Source organism: Scyliorhinus torazame, chromosome 29 (genome assembly GCF_047496885.1).
Source record: "Scyliorhinus torazame isolate Kashiwa2021f chromosome 29, sScyTor2.1, whole genome shotgun sequence".
In the NCBI taxonomy this organism is placed as follows: Eukaryota; Metazoa; Chordata; class Chondrichthyes; order Carcharhiniformes; family Scyliorhinidae; genus Scyliorhinus; species Scyliorhinus torazame.
Window position 1 is genome coordinate 37,212,068 of NC_092735.1, and position 20,830 is coordinate 37,232,897.

The following is a 20,830-nucleotide window of genomic DNA, read 5'->3' on the forward strand; positions in this document are numbered from 1 at the left end:
TGGGGGAGAAACCCACGCAAACACGGGGAGAATGTGCAAACTCCACACGAACACTGACCCAGCGCCGGGATCGAACCTGGGACCTAGGCCCATGAGGCAGCAGTGCTAACCGCTGCACGCCGTGCTGCCCTGATTGTTTATATTTTAGGTCAAATATGTTAAATAAATATATAAAATATTTAAATTTTTATATTTAACATGAACATTCAATTTTTCAGTCAGACTAATTGATCAGCTGTGTAATTTCCAACACTCTTCCTGGGGACAATTGAAGTTAAATCGATTGGGATTAAATATTGGAGGTTTTGGATTCTGTTTCTCAATCGCCTTTTCCCACCCCAGCCCCGCCCCTTTGGCACCACGCGGCCCCCGTACCTGCCAGCCCCGCCCCCTCGCCCCCGGCCACGCCCAGCCCCGCCCCCTCCGCGCGCGCCCCCCCCCCCGCACGCTCCCGCCGCGCGCCCGGCGCCCAGGGGGAGGCTGCAGGAAGATGGAGACGGCACCAGCAGCAGGAGCGGCTTATGGAGCCGGCAGGGCCGGGGGAGCCTTCGACCCGCTCACCTTCATCAGACAGCCGCAGACCATGGCCAGGGCCGTCAGCTGGGTGAGTGAGGGGAGGGTGGAGGAGGTGGAGGAGGAGGAGGAGGAGGAGGGGAGGGTGGAGGAGGAGGAGGAGGAGGAGGGGAGGGTGGAGGAGGGGAGGGTGGAGGAGGGGAGGGTGGAGGAGGAGGAGGAGGAGGGGAGGGTGGAGGAGGGGGAGGGTGGAGGGGGAGGGGAGGGTGGTGGAGGGGGAGGGGGAGGGTGGAGGGGGAGGGGGAGGGTGGAGGGGGAGGGGGAGGGTGGAGGAGGAGGGGGAGGGTGGAGGAGGAGGAGGAGGAGGGGAGGGTGGAGGAGGAGGAGGAGGAGGGGAGGGTGGAGGAGGGGAGGGTGGAGGAGGAGGAGGAGGAGGGGAGGGTGGAGGAGGAGGAGGAGGAGGGGAGGGTGGAGGAGGGGAGGGTGGAGGAGGGGAGGGTGGAGGAGGGGAGGGGGGAGGAGGAGGAGGGGAGGGTGGAGGAGGGGAGGGTGGAGGAGGAGGAGGGGAGGGTGGAGGAGGAGGAGGAGGAGGGGAGGGTGGAGGAGGAGGAGGAGGAGGGGAGGGTGGAGGAGGGGAGGGTGGAGGAGGAGGAGGGGAGGGTGGAGGAGGGGAGGGTGGAGGAGGGGAGGGTGGAGGAGGGGAGGGTGGAGGAGGGGAGGGTGGAGGAGGGGAGGGGGGAGGAGGAGGAGGGGGGAGGAGGAGGAGGGGAGGGGGGAGGAGGAGGAGGGGAGGGGGGGAGGAGGAGGAGGGGAGGGGGGAGGAGGAGGAGGGGAGGGGGGAGGAGGAGGAGGGGAGGGGGGAGGAGGAGGAGGGGAGGGGGGAGGAGGAGGAGGGGAGGGGGGAGGAGGAGGAGGGGAGGGGGGAGGAGGAGGAGGGGAGGGGGGAGGAGGAGGAGGGGAGGGGGGAGGAGGAGGAGGGGAGGGGGGAGGAGGAGGAGGGGAGGGGGAGGAGGAGGAGGGGAGGGGGGAGGAGGAGGAGGGGAGGGGGGGAGGGAGGAGGAGGGGAGGGGGGAGGGGGAGGAGGGGAGGGGGGGGAGGAGGAGGAGGGGAGGGTGGAGGAGGAGGGGGAGGGGGAGGGTGGAGGAGGAGGGGGAGGGGGAGAGGGTGGAGGAGGGGGAGGAGGAGGAGGAGGAGGGGAGGGTGGAGGAGGAGGGGAGGGGAGGGTGGAGGAGGAGGGGAGGGGAGGGTGGAGGGAGGAGGGGAGGGGAGGGTGGAGGAGGAGGGGTGGGAGGGTGGGAGGAGGAGGGGAGGGGAGGGTGGAGGAGGAGGGGAGGGAGGGTGGAGGGAGGGAGGGGGGGGAGGGTGAGGAGGAGGGAGGGGAGGGTGGAGGAGGAGGAGGGGAGGGTGGAGGGGGGAGGGTTGGAGGAGGGAGGGAGGGTGGAGGAGGAGGGGAGGGTGGAGGAGGAGGGGGGAGGGTGGAGGAGGAGGGGAGGGTGGTGGAGGGAGGGGGAGGGTGGAGGAGGAGGGGAGGGGTGGCAGACGGAGGAGGAGGGGGAGGGAGGGTGGAGGAGGAGGAGGAGGAGGAGGGGTGGGTGGAGGAGGAGGAGGGGAGGGTGGAGGAGGAGGAGGAGGAGGAGGGGAGGGTGGGGAGGAGGAGGAGGAGGGAGGGAGGGTGGAGTGAGGAGGAGGAGGAGGGGAGGGTGGAGGAGGAGGAGGGGAGGGTGGAGGAGGGAGGAGGAGGAGGGGAGGGTGGAGGAGGAGGAGGAGGAGGGGAGGGTGGAGGAGGAGGAGGAGGGAGGGGTGGAGGGAGGAGTGAGGGTGGAGGGGAGGGTGGAGGAGGAGGAGGTGGGAGGGGAGGGTGGAGGAGGAGGAGGAGGGGAGGGTGAGAGGGGGAGGGGGGGGAGGGGGGAGGGGGGAGGAGGTGGAGGGAGGGGGGGGAGGGGGGAGGGGGGAGGAGGAGGAGGAGGGGAGGAAGGGGGAGGGGGGAGGAGGAGGGGGGGGGGAGGGGGAGGAGGAGGGGGGGGTGGGGAAGGGGAGGGTGGGGGGAAGGGGGAGGGGGGGGGAGGAGGAGGGGGGGTGAGGAGGAGGGGGGGGGGGGGAGGAGGAGGGGGGGGGGAGGGTGGAGGAGGAGGGGGGGGGGGGGAGGAGGAGGGAGGGGGGTGAGGGTGGAGGAGGAGGGGGGGAGGGTGGAGGTGAGGAGGGGGGGGGGGAGGAGGAGGAGGGGGGGGGAGGGTGGAGGAGGAGCGGGGGGGAGGAGGGGAGGAGGGGGGGGAGGGTGGAGGAGGAGGGGGGGAGGGGGGTGGAGGGGGGAGGGGGGAGGTGTGGAGGGGGAGGGGGGAGGAGGGGGGGAGGGGGGGGGGGGGGGGGAGGGGGGGAGGGGGGGGAGGGGGGGGGAGGAGGTGGGGGGTGGGTGAGGGAGGGGGGGAGGAGGTGGGTGAGGGAGGGGCGAGGAGGTGGGTGAGGGAGGGGGCGAGGAGGTGACGGAGGGGTGAGGGGCGAGGGGGGGGACGGAGGGGTGAGGGGGCGAGGGGGGGGACGGAGGGTGAGGGCGAGGGTGGGGGACGGAGGGTGAGGGGCGAGGGGGGGACGGAGGGTGAGGGGCGAGGGGGGGACGGAGGGTGAGGGGCGAGGGGGGGACGGAGGGTGAGGGGCGAGGGGGGGGGACGGGGGGTGAGGGGCGAGGGGGGGACGGGGGGTGAGGGGCGAGGGGGGGACGGGGGTGAGGGGCGAGGGGGGGACGGGGGGCGAGGGGCGAGGGGGGGGACGGGGGGCGAGGGGGGGACGGGGGGCGAGGGGCGAGGGGGGGGACGGGGGGCGAGGGGGGGACGGGGGGCGAGGGGCGAGGGGGGGACGGGGGGGCGAGGGGCGAGGGGGGGACGGGGGGCGAGGGGCGAGGGGGGGGGCGAGGGGCGAGGGGGGGGGCGAGGGGCGAGGGGGGGACGGGGGGCGAGGGGCGAGGGGGGGACGAGGGGCGAGGGGGGGGACGGGGGGGTGAGGGGCGAGGGGGGGAGCGGGGGGGTGAGGGGGCGAGGGGGGGACGGGGGGTGAGGGGCGAGGGGGGGACGGGGGGTGAGGGGCGAGGGGGGGACGGGGGGGTGTGGGGCGAGGGGGGGACGGAGGGTGAGGGGGGACGGAGGGTGAGGGGGGACGGAGGGTGAGGGGGGACGGAGGGTGAGGGGGACGGAGGGTGAGGGGGGACGGAGGGTGAGGGGGGGACGGAGGGTGAGGGGGGACGGAGGGTGAGGGGGGACGGAGGGTGAGGGGGGACGGAGGGTGAGGGGGGACGGAGGGTGAGGGGGGACGGAGGGTGAGGGGGGACGGAGGGTGAGGGGGGACGGAGGGTGAGGGGGGACGGAGGGTGAGGGGGGACGGAGGGTGAGGGGGGACGGAGGGTGAGGGGGGACGGAGGGTGAGGGGGGACGGAGGGACGGAGGGTGAGGAGAGGGGGGGACGGAGGGTGAGGAGAGGGGGGGGAGGAGGCGTGAGGTGAGGAGAGGGGGGGGACGGAGGGTGAGGAGAGGGGGGGACGGGAGGGTGAGGAGAGGGGGGGACGGAGGGTTGAGGAGAGGGGGGGACGGAGGGTGAGGAGAGGTGGAGGAGGGGTGAGGTGAGGGGGGGGTGAGGGAGGGAGGGGGGGAGGAGGAGATGGGAGGGGGTGGTGAGGTGCGGAGGGGAGGGGAGGAGGGAGGGTGAGGTGAGGAGGGGAGGGGAGGAGGGGAGGTGAGGTGAGGAGGGTGAGGTGAGGAGGGGTGAGGTGAGGAGGGAGGGTGAGGAGGGAGGGTGAGGAGGGAGGGTGAGGAGGGAGGGTGAGGAGGGAGGCGTGAGGAGGGAGGGTGAGGAGGGAGGGTGAGAGGGAGGGTGAGGAGGAGGGTGAGGAGGGGGTGAGGAGGGAGGGTGAGGAGGGAGGGAGTGAGGAGGGAGGGTGAGGAGGGGGGGGGTGAGGAGGGGGGTAAGGAGGGAGGGTGAGAGGAGGGGATGAGGGTGAGAGGAGGGGGAGGGAGGGGGGTGAGGGAGGAGGGTGGGGAGGGAACGGAGGGGAGGTGGGGAGGGGAGTGGTGGGGAGGGAGGGTGTGAGGAGGGGAGGGAGGGTGAGTGAGGAGGGAGGGTGAGTGAGGAGGGGGTGGGAGGGTGAGTGAGGAGGGAGGGTGAGTGAGCAGGGGAGGGAGGGTGAGTGAGCAGGGGAGGGAGGGTGAGTGAGGAGGGGAGGGAGGGTGAGTGAGGAGGGGAGGGGAGGGTGAGTGAGGAGGGGAGGGAGGGTGAGTGAGGAGGGGAGGGAGGGTGAGTGAGGAGGGGAGGGAGGGTGAGTGAGGAGGGGAGGGAGGGTGAGTGAGGAGGGGAGGGAGGGTGAGTGAGGAGGGGAGGGAGGGTGAGTGAGGAGGGGAGGGAGGGGTGAGTGAGGAGGGGAGGGAGGGTGAGTGAGGAGGGAGAGGGGAGGGTGAGTGGAGGAGGGGGAGGGAGGGTGAGTGAGGAGGGGAGGGAGGGAGGGTGGGTGAGGAGGGAGAGGGTGGGTGGGGGAGGAGGGTGTGGGTGGGGAAGGTGAGGAGGAGGGGAGGAGGGGGGGGAGGGGGGAAGGTGAGGAGGGGAGGGAGGGAGGAGGAGAGGAGGGGGAGGAGGGTGAGGGAGGGTGAGGGAGGAGGGGAGGGAGGGGGAGGGGAAGGTGAGGAGGAGAGGGAGGGTGGGGAGGTGTCTGTGTCTGTTTGTGTGTCTCTGTCTATTTGTGTGTGTGTGTCGGTGGTGTGTCAGGGGGTGGGGTGTGGGGGGGGGGGGGGGGGGGGAGGAGAGGCAGATGGTGGTTAGACTGGTTGGGCTTGTGAGGGATGATGAGCAATGTCACCCAGCAGTCAAACAAGATAAGACATCAGTTTGACAGGGAGCTGTTCAAAATGTCCTGACTATTTGGTGCTTTGTGTTAATTAACAACCTTTGCACACCCCATGTCCCTGTCCCTCTGCACTAATGGATATTAGGAGCAATTGCAATCTGCTCCATTCCAATTCACACAGGACCGCTAACCTTGTTTATGAGAGATTCACATTTCGGATCCCGAGTGCTGTACAATCTCCACCGGTTATGTTTCTGGTTTAAATCTACACCTTGGATTGCTGAAATATTGAAAGTGTCGGCCAGTGTGTAGCAACAGCCTCAGATCTGAGCATTAACTGGGGTTAACTCCGGCGTGTCTGTCTATGATCTTTTTGTATTGGAGTGGATTTTGAGGGCAACAGCTTCTTCCATCAATGACATTTAATTGTAAACTGAACGTAAAAATCTTAACTAAACCCCTTTTCAGATTATAACTTAAAATAGATGTCACGAGCACTGCTGCCTCACGGCGCCGAGGTCCCAGGTTCGATCCCGGCTCTGGGTCACTGTCCGTGTGGAGTTTACACATTCTCCCCGTGACTGTGTGGGTCTCGCCCCCACAATGTGCAGGCTAGGTGGATTGGCCACGCTGAACTGCCCCTTAATTAGAAAAAATGAGTTGTGTATTCTAAAAAATTTTTTAAAAATAGATGTGACTATGGTGTTTTCCTGTGACTCCCTCGCCAACCCGGCCTCTCTCCCTTTCCCCCCCTCGTGTCTGTCTGCCTGCATCTCCCTCTTGCATTGCCTGAGCCTCCCTGTGGTTTGATGTGATACTGGCCAGTGTTCCTTGGGCATGATGGAGAATGAATTTTTACAATGCTCTATGAGGGAGACAAGGACGCTGAAGATGTGAGTCATCTTGTTGCGTTGAGGTCAGTGGGATTGAGTGAGGAGACTGACTGTCAGCGTAGGAGAGAGTGGAGCAGGAGAAATGGGGGTAGGTATGCATCACAGCACAAAATGGATGGAGATTGACTCTCTCGCCAGTCAACATTTTCACAGCGACACCGTTATTCGGGTATTTGTTGAGAAGCAAGATTTAATTTCTCGAGCCTCTGGCAAGAGGTAGCGAAGGGGTGGAATAATTGAGCTTTTGAAGGTAGACTGGTTAATGTATAAAATCTCAGCACCGTTACACAAAGGGGTTTAATCTTTAAGACCATTTATCAGCCAGCTTCCCTCTGAGAAACTGAACCCATTTTAACCAGAAGTTGATTGTTCAGAGTTCCTTCAACGTGTTTAGACTAAAAAGACAGCTTTGTTGGTCTGGTAATGCTTATTTTTGAGGTTAGTTCTTGACTTTGAGGTGGTTTTAATAGGTATTAAAAAGGTGTTAAAAGTAAACTTTATAGGGCAGCACGATGGCGCAGTGGTTAGCACTGCTGCCTCACAGCGCTGAGGACCCGGGTTCGATCCCGGCCCTGGGTCACTGTCCGTGTGGAGTTTGCACATTCTCCCCGTGTCTGCGTGGGTTTCGCCCCCACATCCCAAAAATGTGCAGGGTAGGTGGATTGGCCACGCTAAATTGCCCCTTAATTGGAAAACAAGAATTGGGTACTCAAAAGTTTACTTTTTCAAATCAATTTAATCATGCCAAAATCATCCCAAAGTGCCCTTTTAAAGAGTTCTGCTGATATAAAAGAGAAATAGTCAAGATAAACAGACCAGAATAAAGCCAGACAGTCCCATCCAATAAAATAGGCTCCCTACTGAATCAGGATGTAGTAATCTGTGTCTGTAAGATGCAGTCATCGAAGTAATTGAAGCTGATAACTGCACCATTGTACACTGCCGACTCTCTGAACCATTGAGTTCCTACAGTGTGGAAGGAGGCCATTCAGCCCATTAAGTCTGCACCAACCCCTCTGAAAGAGATCCTCCTGCCCTATCCCCGTAATCCCACGTAACCTGCACATCTTTGGACTGTGCCTGGGACACGATTTGTTTCTCTTGGCTGATGCCGGAGGACTTGTCACTGTGACAGTGTGAAGGTGGAGATATTATGGACAGTGAATGCGTGCACAGAGCTAGTCTCTGGTCAGTGGAGCTGGGGGTTGGGGCAGTGGGGGAGTTACATACGGAGGGAGTTACATACGGAGGGAATCTGTTTGGTTACTTCCGTGGGGGGTGAACGGCAGAGTGCTGGGATGTAAATGGGACTGCGATACAACATTTCACCCGCCTGAGTTTGTGGTTAAAGAACTTGGAGTTCGCGGTACGTTGGTGGAAACCGGTTGTTCAGGGAGTGGATCTCTCATTCATGACTCGGGAAGTTGGTCGGTTCCATCTGCTCCACGTTGAGGTGACGGAGGGAGGTTGAGGTGACGGAGGGAGGTTGAGGTGACGGAGGGAGGTTGAGGTGACGGAGGGAGGTTGAGGCGACGGCGGGAGGTTGAGGCGACGGCGGGAGGTTGAGGCGACGGAGGGAGGTTGAGGCGACGGCGGGCGGTTGAGGCGACGGCGGGCGGTTGAGGCGACGGCGGGAGGTTGAGGCGACGGCGGGAGGTTGAGGCGGCGGCGGGAGGTTGAGGCGGCGGCGGGAGGTTGAGGCGGCGGCGGGAGGTTGAGGCGGCGGCGGGAGGTTGAGGCGGCGGCGGGAGGTTGAGGCGGCGGCGGGAGGTTGAGGCGGCGGCGGGAGGCTGAGGCGGCGGCGGGAGGCTGAGGCGGCGGCGGGAGGCTGAGGCGGCGGCGGGAGGCTGAGGCGGCGGCGGGAGGCTGAGGCGGCGGCGGGAGGCTGAGGCGGCGGCGGGAGGCTGAGGCGGCGGCGGGAGGCTGAGGCGGCGGCGGGAGGCTGAGGCGGCGGCGGGAGGCTGAGGCGGCGGCGGGAGGCTGAGGCGGCGGCGGGAGGCTGAGGCGGCGGCGGGAGGCTGAGGCGGCGGCGGGAGGCTGAGGCGGCGGCGGGAGGCTGAGGCGGCGGCGGGAGGCTGAGGCGGCGGCGGGAGGCTGAGGCGGCGGCGGGAGGCTGAGGCGGCGGCGGGAGGCTGAGGCGGCGGCGGGAGGCTGAGGCGGCGGCGGGAGGCTGAGGCGGCGGCGGGAGGCTGAGGCGGCGGCGGGAGGCTGAGGCGGCGGCGGGAGGCTGAGGCGGCGGCGGGAGGCTGAGGCGGCGGCGGGAGGCTGAGGCGGCGGCGGGAGGCTGAGGCGGCGGCGGGAGGCTGAGGCGGCGGCGGGAGGCTGAGGCGGCGGCGGGAGGCTGAGGCGGCGGCGGGAGGCTGAGGCGGCGGCGGGAGGCTGAGGCGGCGGCGGGAGGCTGAGGCGGCGGCGGGAGGCTGAGGCGGCGGCGGGAGGCTGAGGCGGCGGCGGGAGGCTGAGGCGGCGGCGGGAGGCTGAGGCGGCGGCGGGAGGCTGAGGCGGCGGCGGGAGGCTGAGGCGGCGGCGGGAGGCTGAGGCGGCGGCGGGAGGCTGAGGCGGCGGCGGGAGGCTGAGGCGGCGGCGGGAGGCTGAGGCGGCGGCGGGAGGCTGAGGCGGCGGCGGGAGGCTGAGGCGGCGGCGGGAGGCTGAGGCGGCGGCGGGAGGCTGAGGCGGCGGCGGGAGGCTGAGGCGGCGGCGGGAGGCTGAGGCGGCGGCGGGAGGCTGAGGCGGCGGCGGGAGGCTGAGGCGGCGGCGGGAGGCTGAGGCGGCGGCGGGAGGCTGAGGCGGCGGCGGGAGGCTGAGGCGGCGGCGGGAGGCTGAGGCGGCGGCGGGAGGCTGAGGCGGCGGCGGGAGGCTGAGGCGGCGGCGGGAGGCTGAGGCGGCGGCGGGAGGCTGAGGCGGCGGCGGGAGGCTGAGGCGGCGGCGGGAGGCTGAGGCGGCGGCGGGAGGCTGAGGCGGCGGCGGGAGGCTGAGGCGGCGGCGGGAGGCTGAGGCGGCGGCGGGAGGCTGAGGCGGCGGCGGGAGGCTGAGGCGGCGGCGGGAGGCTGAGGCGGCGGCGGGAGGCTGAGGCGGCGGCGGGAGGCTGAGGCGGCGGCGGGAGGCTGAGGCGGCGGCGGGAGGCTGAGGCGGCGGCGGGAGGCTGAGGCGGCGGCGGGAGGCTGAGGCGGCGGCGGGAGGCTGAGGCGGCGGCGGGAGGCTGAGGCGGCGGCGGGAGGCGGCGGCGGCGGGAGGCTGAGGCGGCGGCGGGAGGCTGAGGCGGCGGCGACAGAGGGTGAGGTAGTGGGCGAATTTAGTTTGTTGTCTGTGTACCCGTTTCTTCAGTAGAATTCATTCACATTCAATATCTAGGTCCTCTTCGTTTTCCTTTTTGTTTATTCTTCCATTCTGTCAATGCTCCTGCATTATTTTCGTATCAGTGTTCAAAGAAAAAAAATCACTATCATTTTCTTGTCCCAGTTGACATGTTGTGGTGCTCACTGATCTCACCAGGATCGAAGCCAGGGAGAGGCGGGGGGGGGGGGGGAAAGAACATTTACTGTGTTGAACAACTTGTATAACAAAAGATCCCATGGCCACTACTTGAAGAAGAACAGGGGCATTCACCTGGCCCACATTTATCCCTCAATTAACAATCATGATCGTTGGTGATTGCTGTGCATGCGGGAGCTTGCTGTATGCAAATTGGCTGCCAGGTTTCCGACATTACTTCATAGGCTGGCACATGGATTTGGGTTCATTGTCACATGTACGGAGGTACAGTGAAAAGTATTGTGGGTGGCTCGATGGCACAGTGGTTAACACTGAATGTTGCTTGCCATTCGTCAGCCCAAGCTTGGATATTGTCCAGGTCTTGCTACATTTGGACATGGACTGATTCCAAATCACTGTTGACATGTAGGAAATGCAGCAGCTAATTTGTGAACAGCAAGATCCCACGTTTGCAGTGAGAGAAAGACCATATAGTCTGTTTTAGTGATGTTGATTCGGAGATTGATATTGTCCAGGGCACTGGGGAGAATTCCCTTGCTCTTCAGAGTAGTGGCCTGGGGCCTTTTGTGCCCACCTGGGAGGTCAGAAGGGATCTCAGTTTAACATCTGATCTAATCCCAGGAGCAGTGATTCCTGCCTTTGCCTAGTAGGCGACCGTGTATGTTTTAAAAATGTTTTTGCAGATACTTAATGGGATAAATTATCCCGGAATCATTAAGTATTAATGTTCTCTGATACATTTGCAGAAGTCTGTTAGTTTGTCATCATTCCTAGTCACACCCAACTCCCTTTCCCACCAGCGATAAACAGCCCAAAATATTCTCCAGACACAAGCCGGGTTTAGAACATAGAACATACAGTGCAGAAGGAGGCCATTCGGCCCATTGAGTCTGCACCACCCACTTAAGCCCTCACTTACACCCTATCCCCGTAACCCAATAACCTCTCCTAACGCACGGTAGCATTGTGGATAGCACAATTGCTTCACAGCTCCAGGGTCCCAGGTACGATTCCGGCTTGGGTCACTGTCTGTGCGGAGTCTGCACGTCCTCCCCGTGTGTGCGTGGGTTTCCTCCGGGTGCTCCGGTTTCCTCCCACAGTCCAAAGATGTGCAGGTTAGGTGGATTGGCCATGATAAATTGCCCTTAGTGTCCAAAATTGCCCTTAGTGTTGGGTGGGGTTACTGTGTTATGGGGATAGGATGGAGGTGTTGACCTTGGGTAGGGTGCTCTTTCCAAGAGCCAGTGCAGACTCGATGGGCCGGATGGCCTCCTTCTGCACTGTAAATTCTATGATAATCTATGAACCTTGTTGGTCACAAAGGGCAATTTATCATGGCCAATCCACCTAACCTGCACGTCTTTGGACTGTGGGAGGAAACCGGAGCACCCGGAGGAAACCCACGCACACACTGGGAGGATGTGCAGACTCCACACAGACAGTGACCCAGCGGGGAATCGAACCTGGGTCCCTGGCGCTGTGAAGCCACAGTGCTAACCACTTGTGCTACCGTGCTGCCCTTTGGAAGGACACGATCGGTCACCTCTCTGGTTGTTATTGTGCAATTCATTTGACCACAAATCGACTATTTTGTCATTTGTCAATGGAGCATCGAATCACAGTGCAGAAGAAAGCCATCCTACAAAGGAGCGACCGTTCTACAAAGGAGCTGTGCAGTTAGCTTCACAACTACCTTCGTAAACCCCCCCCCCCCCCCACAAACCCCCACTCCCCTTCCATCCCTTCTTTGCTATTTCCTACAACTCTGAGAAAAGCAAAGGGCAATTGTAACGCTGACTGAAACTGCGGGAGCATTTCTGAGCCTCTACTTAGAATGGGGGAGCAGAGAGTGTTGCTTTGGGAGTGTGTGCTCCTCACAGCGAAACATTTGATCCACAGTAATGCTCATAATGATTGGCAATTTGTTCAAGAGTCACGTACTCAGCCCCAAGGCTTATTTGCTGTGTAGCTTCAATTGAAAAATTCATGTTAGAAACATGCAAACATGTAACAATCATGTCATAGAGGTTTCCGGGTGCGGCGATGACCAGCTGAGTCGCACGTTTCGGCAGCTCCCTGTGAAACGGACTTTTGGGCTCTTGATAGGAGCCCCAACGGCAATTTTAACGGCTGAAAACACCGTGCGGTAAACCAGAAGGGTGTTCCCCCTGGACACGGATGGAAAAAGGAGAGGAAAGTGGCCGGATTGCAGCGGATCCTTTGGAACAACGGCAAGGAAGGCAAGCAGAAACCAAGATGACGTCGGAAGGTGGCAGTTTCATATGGGGCCCTGAACAACAAGAGTTTTTGAAACGCTGCGTAGAGGAGATAAAAAAGGAAATGAAGAAAGAGTTGTTGGCCCCGATATTACAGGCGATTGAAGGGCTGAAAGAGGAACAAAAGACCCAGGAGCAGGAGCTTCGGGTCGTGAAGGCGAAAGCAGCAGAGAATGAAAACGACATACAGGGCCTGGTGGTGAAGTCGGAGATACAGGAGGCACACCAGAAACGATCTGTGGAGAGGTTGGAGGCACTGGAAAATAACGCAAGGAGGAACAACTTGAGGATTCTTGGCCTTCCTGAAGGTGTGGAGGGGGCGGACGTCGGGGCATATGTGAGCACGATGCTGCACTCGTTAATGGGAGTGGAGGCCCCGACGGGTCCGTTGGAGGTGGAGGGAGCATACCGAGTTATGGTGCGAGGACCGAGAGCAGGAGAAGCTCCCAGAGCCATAGTGGTGAGATTTCTCCGTTTTAAGGATAGAGAAATGGTCCTTAGATGGGCGAAGAAAACTCGGTGTAGTAAATGGGAGAACGCGGTGATCCGCGTCTATCAAGATTGGAGTGCGGAGGTGGCGAGAAGGAGGGCGAGCTTTAATCGGGCCAAAGCGGTACTTCACAAAAAAAAGATAAAGTTTGGAATGCTGCAACCGGCAAGACTGTGGGTCACATATCAAGGGAGGCACCACTACTTTGAGACGGCGGATGAAGCGTGGACTTTTATTGTAGAAGAAAAATTGGAATGATTGGACTACGAAAATGAACGTTTGGACAAAGTGGTGGGATGAGTGGGGGGGGGGGGGGGCGAAGAGGGATTGTATGATTAATCCTGCGGTATGGTAACTTTTCTTTCTCCCACAGGTGGTGATGGGGGGAGGGGGGGAGGGAGAGGAGATGGGGCGTTGGCCATGGGAGGCGGGGCCGAGGGAGAGGCGCGGGCTTGGTTCCCGCGCTATGATAATTATGGCGGGAATAGAGAAGCAGGAAGGAGGGGGCACCGCACGGGGCGAGCCGTGATCACGGGGGGAAGCCGAGGTCAGCCAGAGTTTGCTGACTTCTGGGAGCAACATGGGGGGAGTAATTACGCTAGCGGGGGGTCTAGCGGGGGGGGGGGGGGGGGAGGGGGGAATTACTGGGTTGCTGCTGCTGGGGAAAGGGGGGAGTGGGTGCGGGAAAGGATGGGCGGGGGGGCACCGTCTGGGAGAAATACAGCCGCGTGGGAACTGGGCGAGAAGCTGGAAAAAGATGATGGCTAACCGGCAAGGGGGGGGGGTGGGAAGCCCCCCAACTCGGCTGATCACGTGGAACGTGAGGGGGCTTAACGGGCCGATAAAGAGGGCACGAGTACTCGCACACCTTAAGAAACTTAAAGCAGATGTGGTCATGTTACAGGAAACGCACCTGAAACTGATAGATCAGGTTAGGTTGCGCAAAGGATGGGTAGGGCAGGTGTTCCATTCGGGGCTGGATGCGAAAAACAGGGGGGTGGCTATATTAGTGGGGAAGCGGGTAATGTTCGAGGCAAAGACTATAGTGGCGGATAACGGGGGCAGATACGTGATGGTGAGTGGCAAATTACAGGGAGAGATGGTGGTGTTGGTAAACGTGTATGCCCCGAATTGGGACGATGCCAATTTTATGAGGCGAATGCTAGGACGCATCCCAGACCTAGAGACCGGAAAGCTGATAATGGGGGGAGACTTTAACACGGTGTTGGAACCAAGGCTGGATAGGTCGAAGTCCAGGACTGGTAGGAGGCCGGCAGCAGCCAAGGTGCTTAAGGATTTTATGGAGCAGATGGGAGGGGTGGACCCGTGGAGATTCAGTAGACCTAGGAGTAAGGAGTTCTCGTTTTTCTCCTATGTCCATAAAGTCTATTCACGCATAGACTTTTTTGTGTTGGGTAGGGCATTGATCCCGAGGGTGAGGGGAACGGAATATACGGCTATAGCCATTTCGGATCATGCCCCACACTGGGTAGACTTGGAGATAGGGGAGGAAACAAGAGGGCGTCCACCCTGGAGAATGGATATGGGACTAATGGCGGATGAGGGGGTGTGCTTAAGGGTGAGGGGATGCATTGAAAAGTACTTGGAACTCAATGACAATGGGGAGGTTCAGGTGGGAGTGGTCTGGGAGGCGTTGAAGGCGGTGGTTAGGGGGGAGCTGATATCAATAAGGACACATAAAGGGAAGCAGGAGAGTAAGGAACGGGAGCGGTTGTTGCAAGAACTTTTGAGGGTGGACAGACAGTATGCGGAAGCACCGGAGGAGGGACTGTATAGGGAAAGGCAAAGGCTGCATGTGGAATTTGACTTGCTGACCACAGGCACTGCAGAGGCACAATGGAGGAAGGCGCAGGGTGTACAGTATGAATATGGAGAGAAGGCGAGCAGATTGCTGGCACACCAATTGAGGAAAAGGGGAGCAGCGAGGGAAATAGGGGGGGTGAGAGACGAAGATGGAGAGACTGAGCGGGGAGCGGAGAGAGTGAATGAAGTGTTCAAGACATTTTATTAAAAATTGTATGAAGCTCAACCCCCGGATGGGAGGGAGAGAATGATGGAGTTTTTGGATCGGCTGGAAATTCCCAAGGTGGAAGAGCAGGAAAGGATGGGATTGGGAGCACAGATCACGGTAGAAGAAGTGGTGAAAGGAATTAGGAACATGCAGACGGGAAAGGCCCCGGGACCGGACGGATTCCCAGTTGAATTTTACAGAAAATATTTGGACTTGCTCGCCCCGCTACTGACGAGGACCTTCAACGAGGCAAAGGAAAGGGGACAACTGCCCCCGACTATGTCAGAAGCAACGATATCGCTTCTTTTAAAGAAGGAAAAGGATCCGCTACAATGCGGGTCCTACAGACCAATCTCCCTCCTCAATGTAGATGCCAAGGTCTTGGCCAAGGTAATGGCAATGAGAATAGAGGAATGTGTCCCGGGGGTGGTTCATGAGGACCAAACTGGGTTTGTGAAGGGGAGACAGCTGAACACGAACATACGGAGGTTGTTAGGCGTAATGATGACGGCCCCACCAGAGGGTGAAACGGAGATAGTAGTGGCGATGGATGCCAAGAAAGCATTTGATAGAGTGGAGTGGGATTATCTGTGGGAGGTGTTGAGGAGATTTGGGTTCGGAGAGGGGTATGTTAGATGGGTGCAGCTGTTGTATAGGGCCCCAGTGGCGAGTGTGGTCACGAATGGATGGGGATCGGCATATTTTCGGCTCCACAGAGGGACAAGGCAGGGATGTCCTCTGTCCCCATTACTGTTTGCACTGGCGATTGAGCCCCTGGCGATAGCGCTGAGAGGTTCCAAGGGATGGAGGGGAATACTTAGGGGAGGAGAAGAACACCGGGTATCTTTATATGCGGATGATCTGCTACTATATGTGGCGGATCCAGCGGAGGGGATGCCAGAAATAATGCGGATACTTGGGGAGTTTGGGGATTTTTCAGGGTATAAATTGAACATGGGAAAGAGTGAGCTGTTTGTGGTGCATCCAGGGGAGCAGAGTAGAGAAATAGAAGACCTACCGTTGAGGAAGGTAACAAGAGACTTTCGTTACCTGGGGATCCAGATAGCTAAGAATTGGGGCACATTGCACAGGCTAAATTTGACGCGGTTGGTGGAACAGATGGAGGAAGATTTCAAGAGATGGGACATGGTAGCATTGTCAATGGCAGGGAGGGTGCAGGCAGTTAAGATGGTGGTCCTCCCGAGATTCCTTTTTGTGTTTCAGTGTCTCCCGGTGGTGATCACGAAGGCTTTTTTCAAAAGGATAGAAAAGAGTATTATGGGTTTTGTTTGGGCCGGGAAGACTCCGAGAGTGAGGAAGGGATTCTTACAGCGTAGTAGGGATAGGGGGGGGCTGGCACTACCGAGCCTAAGTGAGTATTATTGGGCCGCTAATATTTCAATGGTGAGTAAGTGGATGGGAGAGGAGGAAGGAGCGGCGTGGAAGAGATTAGAGAGGGCGTCCTGTAGGGGGACCAGCCTGCAGGCTATGGTGACAGCCCCATTGCCGTTCTCACCAAGGAACTATACCACGAGTCCGGTGGTGGTAGCTACACTGAAGATTTGGGGACAGTGGAGACGACATAGGGGAAAGACCGGAGCACTGGGGGGGTCCCCGATAAGAAACAACCATAGGTTTGCCCCGGGGGGAATGGATGGGGGATATGGAATGTGGCAAAGAGCAGGTATAACGCAATTGAAAGATCTATTTGTGGATGGGAAGTTTGCGAGTCTGGGAGCGCTGACCGAGAAATATGGGTTGCCCCAAGGGAATGCATTCAGGTACATGCAATTGAGGGCTTTTGCGAGGCAGCAGGTGAGGGAATTCCCGCAGCTCCCGACACAAGAGGTGCAGGACAGAGTCATCTCAAAGAAATGGGTGGGGGACGGTAAGGTGTCGGATATATATAGGGAAATGAGAGACGAAGGGGAGACTATGATGGACGAACTAAAAGGGAAATGGGAAGAAGAGCTAGGGGAGGAGATTGAGGAGGGGATGTGGGCAGATGCCCTAAACAGGGTAAACTCGTCGTCCTCGTGCGCCAGGCTAAGCCTGATTCAGTTTAAGGTATTACACAGGGCACATATGACTGGAACACGGCTCAGTAAATTTTTTGGGGTGGAGGATAGGTGTGCGAGGTGCTCGAGAAGCCCAGCGAATCATACCCATATGTTTTGGTCATGCCCGGCACTACAGGGGTTTTGGATGGGGGTGACAAAGGTGCTTTCGAAAGTAGTAGGAGTCCGGGTCGAACCAAGCTGGGGGTTGGCTATATTTGGGGTTGCACAAGAGCCGGGAGTGCAGGAGGCGAAAGAGGCCGATGTTTTGGCCTTTGCGTCCCTAGTAGCCCGGCGCAGAATATTGCTAATGTGGAAAGAAGCCAAGCCCCCGGGGGTGGAGACCTGGATAAATGATATGGCGGGGTTCATAAAGTTAGAGCGGATTAAGTTCGTCCTAAGGGGGTCGGCTCAAGGGTTTACTAGGCGGTGGCAACCGTTCGTCGAATATCTTGCGGAAAGATAGATAGGGGAGAACAAAGAAGGCAGCAGCAGCGGCCCAGGACTTTGGGGGGGGGGAGGGATGGGGGGGGGATGGGGGGGGTGTGGCCTGAGACAAGGCAGTTGCCAATTAGGGCTAGTTTTTATTTTTGTTATTTAATATTTATTTATTTGTTGTTGTTTTCTTTTGTTCTTGTTTAAATAAAAAAGGTCATTATTATCTGTATTGTTACAATGTTGTGTAAAGGATGCACAATGTACTGTGTTGGTTGACCAAAAATTTTCAATAAAATATTATTTTAAAAAAAAAAAACAATCATGTCATAATAAAAATAGACAAACAAAATCCACAGGTAACAGGATAGTGGCAGATGGGATATTAAAAGATGGGAAATACTGAATTGAAATTATAAGCCAATGCACCATTCCTACGTTACAGGTCCTGAAGTACATGTGAATTTAATTGATTGAGAAGGGACTGTTCATGCACTTCGGAGCTTGTTAAGTGTGGGCTGATCTGTCTACACTCCCATTGTAAGCAGGCCCTCGCTACTCTATTAGTGTCAGGCAAATATTATGAACATCTGTGCGTTGTGTTGAGAGTGAGCCATTTGGGCCTTCTGTTCCGGTTTCATCAAGGTTGATAGACATCCCTAGCTCTCTTCAAAGGAAAAGATGGAGATCTTTATCATAATGAGATTCAAGAAGGAACAAGCTCCGTAACCATGGTCAGCAAGCTTGGTTTTAGATAGAGTGGACGTGGAGAGAATGTTTCCACTTGGGGATAACTAGAACCCGAGGGCACAGCCTCAGACTAAAGGACGATCCTTTAAAACAGAGATGAGGAGGAATCTCTTCAGCCAGAGGGTGGTGAATCTGTGAAATTCTTGGCAGAAGAAGGCTGTGGAGGCCAAATCACGGAGTGGCTTTTAAAAAAAAAAAAAAAAAAAATGTAGAGTACCCAATTATCTTTTTCCAATTAAGGGGCAATTTAGCGTGGCCAACCCACCTACTCTGCACATCTTTGGGTTGGGGACACTGGGAGAATGTGCAAACTCCACACAGACAGTGACCCAGGGCCGGGATTCGAACCAGGGTTCTCAGCGCTGTCGGCGGCAGTGCTAACCACTGCGCCACCGTGGTGCCCCTATTGAGTCCCTTTAAGACAGCGATAGATAGGTTCTTGATTAATAAAGGGACATGGAGAGAAGGCAGAAGAATGGAGTTGAGAAACCTATCAGCCATGATTGAATGGCGGGGCAAAACTGATGGGCTGAATGGCCTAATTCTGCTCCTATATTTTGTGGTCTTCGAGAGTTGAAAGATTTTACGGGTCTGAGTTTGTTGACCTGCAGGAGATGTTCTACAAAAGCAAATAAGTCCGAGGTTATTGACCCGTGACGGTCTCTGTATGATGTACATTGAATTCTGTTGTCTTCCACTTGGTCCATTGATTTTATTTCTATACACTGTGTAAATAAGTCCGATTTGTTACTTCAGCCTGTCAAAATGTGTCTTAACAGATGAGGCATTCTGTCTTTTGGGTTGACAGGAGGTGTTGTAAGAATGCTGCAACAGTTCCAGTCTGCCGGTGTTGGGGTTTAACCCTGAGCTCTGCAGCCCTGGCGAGCCAGGATCCGCTCACTCACCCACACGGTTGGGCCCAACTCCTGATCAACCCCCTCATTGCCAACCCTGATGCATGCGGTGTTTCTGCGGAGGGCTGCATGCACCAAGCCTAAAACAGGCCCTGTGCTGACTGCTGCATGTGTGTGTGAGGGGGCGGGGGGAGGGAGAGATATGTGGGGAGGGGAAGTGTGTTCACCAGAAGTCTCGTCTGCCTCCTTCTTCATTCCGCTCAGGTTGGAGGTAAACCACTGTTGTGTTTATATCAGAGGGTGTACGGTAGAACATGCACTACAGGTTCGCCTGTGGCCCCTGCCTGCTGGCTCCACCCAGGAGGCGGGGTATAAATATGCGTGTCCTCCAGCTTGCAGCCATTTCGCCAGCTGCTGTGGGAGGCCACACATCTGATACCAATAATGCCTCAGTTTGGATTCAACTTTCGTCTTTAGTCAAATTGATCGTGCCTCAATTTATTGGTATCAGTTTCGAAGGATGGACCTCCGTATTAAACCAGATTGTCTGCAGCTGGATCCGCACTTGAGCGATGCCAGAAAGGACTTCCAGCACGGGCTAGCTTGCTTTGAAGCGTATATCAACGCGGCGCCGACCCCTGTTCCGGAGGCTCAGAAGATCCAGACCTTGTATTGCAGGCTGAGCTCAAGTCTTCCCGCTGATCCAGGATGCGCCAAACTGCGACGAAGCCATGACTCGACTCGAGGACAATTACGAGCAAAAGACAAACATGCTCTTCGCCAGGCACGCACTCGCCATTCGTTCTCAACTAACTGGTAGTCCATTGTAGACTTCTGGAGGGCCCTAATCCCACTAGTTCGGGACTCTGACTGTCAGGACGTTACAGCTAAGGAACACTCTGACCTCCTTATGAGGGACGCCTTTGTGACTGAAATTGGGTCAGATATCATACGTCAGCGGCTCCAAGAAGGGGCCACGCGCGACCTCGCAGAGACTAAAATGCTAGCGCTCTCCATGACGGTCGCCCTGCGCAACGACCAGTCCTACGCCCCCCACCGCGCGGCCCACCCCTCCTACGCTTCATGGACCTCACAGGCAGCCAGCCGCCCCAGCGGGGGCACTGCCCACCCAATACGCCTGCGCTGCACGCCAGCCAGCAAACCCCGGGGGGCCCCGATGCTACTTTTGCGGCCAACAACAGCACCCCTGCCAACGTTGCCCGGCCCGCTCTGCCCTTTGTAAAGCCTGCGGAAAGAAGGGCCACTTCGCTGCGGTGTGCCAGGCCTGCTCAGTGGCTGAGATCGCCCCCATCCCCCCAGTCACGGACAATGGGCGCCGCCATCTCCTCCTCCTCTTCCCCCCCCCCCAAGACCGTGTGCGACCAGCGGGCGCCGCCATCTTCCCCTCAGCGCAACACGTGCGTTTCATGGGTGCCGCCATCTTGCTCCACCCCCGCAACGTGCGCTCCATGGGCGCCGCCATTTTGTAACCCCCAAGATCTTCGGGCGCCGCCATCTTGTCTACCCCTCAGCACATGGACACCACCAGTGTTCCAAGATCGGAACTCAACGGCCGCCCCATTACCCGATGACCAACGAAGGCTCACCTCCATGTCACTCGACCAGTCTCGCCAGCATAACCTGACCAACGCATTCACCAGCGTGAAAGTCGACGGCCATGTGACCAAGTCTTGCCTGCTGGACTCTGGGTGCACCGAGAGCTTTATACACCCGGATACGGTAAAGCGCTGCTCCCTCACGATACACCCTGCCAATCAAAAAATCTCCCTGGCCTCTGGATCCCATTGTGTAGCGATCCGGGGGTACTGTACGGTCACGGTCCAGGGCGTAGAATTCCACGGCTTCCGCCTCTCCCTTCTCCCTAACCTCTGCGCTGGACTTATCCTCGGCCTGGACTTCCAGTGCAACCTCCAGAGCCTAACCCTTAAATTCGGCGGACCCTTAACAACCCTTACTGTGTGCGGTCTCGCGACCCTAAAGGTCGACCCACATTCCCTCTTTGCTAATCTAACTCCAGATTGCAAACCCGTCGCCACCAGGAGCAGACGGTACAGCACCCAGGATAAGGCCTTCAGCAGGTCCAAAGTCCAGCGGTTGCTTCGGGAAGGCATCATCGAGGCCGGCAACAGCCCCTGGGGAGCTCAAGTGGTAGTGGCTAAATCTGGGGAGAAACACCGAATGGTCGTGGACTACAGCCA

General features: G+C 59.0%; 1 protein-coding gene across 1 annotated transcript in view; it reads left to right on the forward strand.

Annotated features, from left to right (window-relative positions):
• The first annotated feature begins 443 nt into the window (after nucleotides 1–443).
• The window catches only part of LOC140404064 (synaptogyrin-1-like), a 31,021-nt gene continuing 10,634 nt past the window's right edge, over nucleotides 444–20,830 (forward strand). The window contains exon 1 of the mRNA XM_072492430.1: nucleotides 444–604. Coding sequence (XP_072348531.1) covers nucleotides 491–604 — 114 coding nt within the window. The 5' untranslated portion in view covers nucleotides 444–490. The remainder of the gene's footprint in view (nucleotides 605–20,830) is intronic.